Source organism: Oncorhynchus clarkii, chromosome 20 (genome assembly GCF_045791955.1).
Source record: "Oncorhynchus clarkii lewisi isolate Uvic-CL-2024 chromosome 20, UVic_Ocla_1.0, whole genome shotgun sequence".
Lineage (NCBI taxonomy): Eukaryota > Metazoa > Chordata > Actinopteri > Salmoniformes > Salmonidae > Oncorhynchus > Oncorhynchus clarkii.
The window spans coordinates 14,068,974-14,072,830 of record NC_092166.1 but is presented as its reverse complement, the minus strand read 5'-3'; the positions used below and the strand labels follow the sequence as shown (position 1 = coordinate 14,072,830).

Here is a 3,857-nt window from a genome sequence, read left to right as displayed (position 1 = left end):
CGCTGCACAGCTATTTTCAGGTTTCTACAGAGATGTTCATACAAATGCATCCTTCCTCAATCCCTCCCCTGAAGCAAACCTGATCAGACAGGGCTTGACAGGTGAAAGCTGTGTGATTACTTACACTGATCAGTTCACATTGAACCTCAGTGATCACTTCAAGGCAGAGCAGTCGGGAAGTGAGCTGGCAAGCTAGGGATTGGGTCTATCAAATTCTAGATTCTATTGCCAGCCGTTATGCCCTTGAGCAAGACACCTAACCACCCCCCAACAACTATTCTGCAGGTGCCCCGTGTGGCAACCCACTGCTCCAACCTTGGGATAAAGCAGAAGTCAAATTTCTGTTGGACCTTGTGTACAATTTACAAATAAAGTGATCTTATTCATCTCCCTAACTTACCTCAGGCCAACCAGGTGGACACCATTTCCTATCTCCTTCTCCCCTCTTAACAGAACCCACTTCTATAATCCCCAGAACCAATTACCACCTTACTTACCCTATGTCATCGCGGTAGACACGAGAGATAAGGACCTCCCCTTTGTGGTTGTAGATAAACAGTCCTCCAATCATCGTGGCTGCTCCTTAGTCCAAACTGGCCATGGTGAAAACAACACCCACCTGACGAAGAGCGAATGGGTGATATGACATTTCAGCAAGTCAAATTCCTGTTACATGCAGTAGTAGCTTAGATATGATGAGAGCCATTTTAGTTAATCTTAATGTTTTGCAAAATTCCCAGTATGAATAGTTCCCAGCTATGAATAGTATGGGAGTGGTTTCAAATTCATATGGACGGTTGCTGCTATTGGATTGAAGAATACAGAATTGTTTTATTATGCCCAGTGCCATGGGGGACAGAACGTTTTAACGTTAATAATTTGCTGTAGTTTATAATATGAGGCGTACGAATAATATGCATTAAATGAAAGACATTCCTGGAATTATAGCTGTGACCAGGTACGGTAACAGAAGGCGAGACAGTTTCCCGTGCCAGCACATGCTTTTACTTAGCTGGACACACATATAGCTGGATTAGCAAGATAATTTCCCTTCCACGAAAGGAGGATGTTGTTTGACTTGGCGGACACGGTGTGGTGTGCATGGCATGAAGCCACTAACGTTAAGCGGTTTACTCGCTGTTTTATTGCCCCACCAAGATGTCTGCCTGACCGGAAAAGATAGCTCGCCATCTCGACAATTTCATAAATTGTTTATATCTTCCCTTCACTTTAACGCACAACTGAAAACGTATACTCCACCATGTCTTGCTAGCTACACATACAACTTTAGTGGATAGTTGACCTTCGGTTTGGGATAAACAGGATGGAGAGTTAGCAAGACAGATACTATAGTTAGCTAGCTGCCAGCCTAAAATGAACGGTCTAGCTAGCTACCGGCGTTTATACCAGAAAGGCGCTAGCTAATAGCGCCTTTCTGGTATAAACGCCGGTAGCTAGCTAGACTGTTTACTGTTGAATATGTTAAGACTAGTTTGTCTTCGATATAATCACAATCTTACCTCAGTCTTCTCACACACCTAAGTCCACGTCCCTTTTTACTCCGATATATTTTAGGGTTCGTTAGCAAAAGTTCTACAACACACACTCGCTAATTATGCTCCTACTGCTTTCCCCTCCTCTTTAGAAGTCAGTTGACCAGCGTCGTCTTCTTCTTGGTGAGTACACCGCCACCAACTGTACTGGAGTGTGAGGCCAGTCACGACCCAGTTACATTAAACTATCTTCATGAGTCCTCTAAGAAATAGAGCCCTGAAGACCACGCCCCTTTCCTCCCACTACACCACTCAAACTGGAACGAACTACAAAAATCTCTGAAACTGGAAACACTTATCTCCCTCACTAGCTTTAAGCATCAGCTGTCAGAGCAGCTCACAGATTACTGCACCTGTACCTGTACCCATCTATAATTTTGCCCAAACAACTACCTCTTTCCCTACTGTATTTATTTTACTTATTTATTTTTGCTCCCTTGCACCCCATTATTTTTATTTATACTTTGCACATTCTTCCACTGCAAACCTACCATTCCAGTGTTTTACTTGCTATATTGTATTTACTTTGCCACCATGGCCTTTTTTTGCCTTTACCTCCCTTATCTCACCTCATTTGCTCACAACGTATATAGACTTGTTTCTACTGTATTATTGACTGTATGTTTGTTTTACTCCATGTGTAACTCTGTGTTGTTGTGTGTCGAACTGCTTTGCTTTATCTTGGCCAGGTCGCAATTGTAAATGAGAACTTGTTCTCAACTTGCCTACCTGGTTAAATAAAGGTGAAATAAAAAAAATATTAAAAAACCCGTCAAAGCCTCTCGAACCAGTGATGCCAATTTAGCAATGTTGTTGTTTAGATTTAGCAACTTTTCAGACTACCCTGGCAACTTTTTTTTCAAACAACACCTAGCAACAAATTTAGCTACTTTAAAACATTTATTTGGAACTTTAGCAACTTTTGAAAAGTGACTCAAATTCTAAAATACACGCATTTTCCCTCTAAATTACACAAAAAGATTTTCTGTCACACACAGTCACAACACACGTGCCTGGCTGCAAAAGTGCATTGTGAGCGACGTCACCAGCAGGCGCTCAGCTCGTGCACAGGCAGCAGCAATTTCAGCAAATTGCAAATCATTGTTGGCTGACTGCAGCAGTAATAGTACGGGTTCGACGAGGCAAACCCAATGAATATAGTTGGTCACGAATGTTTGATCTTGAACAGAACTTACAACATCAATTAACATGTCTCAATCAAAATTGTGCAGCCAGAAGTACAGAAAAGAGTGGAAGTCTGTCTGTACCTGAACAAATGTCAAGTCATATTTTTTGCAGAGATGGCCAGTCAATTTGAGTAACGTTACTGTGTATTCTACGTAATGACGCAGTTTTACGTTATCACGCAATGACATCACAGCGTTTTTTTAGCAACAAGTCAACCTGCCACAAGCAATTTACCCTGAAAATGAGTTGGCAACACTGTCTCGAACCCCTCACACAATCTCTCCCTATCTACATCATACAGCTCCCAAAATATCAACACATACTCCATTGTTTCCTCCCCTTAACACTCATCACACAGATCTGTTTCACATCCACAACGTGGCATTCAACCCTGTGTGCCCAACCCATACTCATAACTTCCTACATCCCATACTTCCCACCTCGTCCTTTACTGACCAGTGCACAAGGTAAAATTGTCCCTACTAGCCTATTGTGTCACACTCGCAAATGCTTCACAATGTATTTCTTTGTAGGCTATAGCCTTAAAATAATTTAAATAACATAGCCTACATAATTAATTGTCGTTACTTCTTAGGCTCCCTGCCTGGTTTCTGACCTATTTGGATTGTTTATATGTTGTTTAATATAACATGTAGCCTATTTGAAATGATGAGTGCTTATGGGGTGGCAGGGTAGCCTAGTGGTTAGAGCTTGGACTAGTAACCGGAAGGTTGCAAGTTCAAACCCCTTAGCTGACAAGGTACAAATCTGTCGTTCTGCCCCTGAAGGCCGTCATTGAAAATAAGAATTTGTTCTTAACTGACTTGCCTAGTTAAATAAAGATACAATTACATTCACCTTTTCATGTTTATTAAAGTACTTTTCATTCATGTCATATGGTTTGGTTTCAATACTTTAAAACCAAATGGTAGGTCCAGGTAGTCACACAAATAGATGGGTCTTGGTTAAATTGTGATTTTTATGAATTGAATGAATTTGGAGAGGCATTTTATTTTCTTTGAGCAAGGAGGCAAGGAGGTGGAGGCCCTCAGATGTACTGAGCGGGATTTCCGACTGCTCAATTCTGCTCATGTACCAGCATCCCACTAGCTGACC

At 41.6% G+C, this 3,857-nt stretch overlaps 1 protein-coding gene across 1 annotated transcript in view; it reads right to left on the bottom strand.

The window, feature by feature from the left end:
• The window catches only part of LOC139375961 (AP-2 complex subunit mu-A-like), a 10,624-nt gene extending 8,894 nt beyond the window's left edge, over window positions 1-1,730 (bottom strand). Inside the window, exons 1-2 of the mRNA XM_071117949.1 lie at window positions 1,521-1,730; window positions 498-619 (exon numbers count right to left, since the gene is read on the bottom strand). Coding sequence (XP_070974050.1) covers window positions 498-571 — 74 coding nt within the window. The 5' untranslated portion in view covers window positions 572-619; window positions 1,521-1,730. The remainder of the gene's footprint in view (window positions 1-497; window positions 620-1,520) is intronic.
• Between the last annotated feature and the right edge of the window lie 2,127 nt (window positions 1,731-3,857).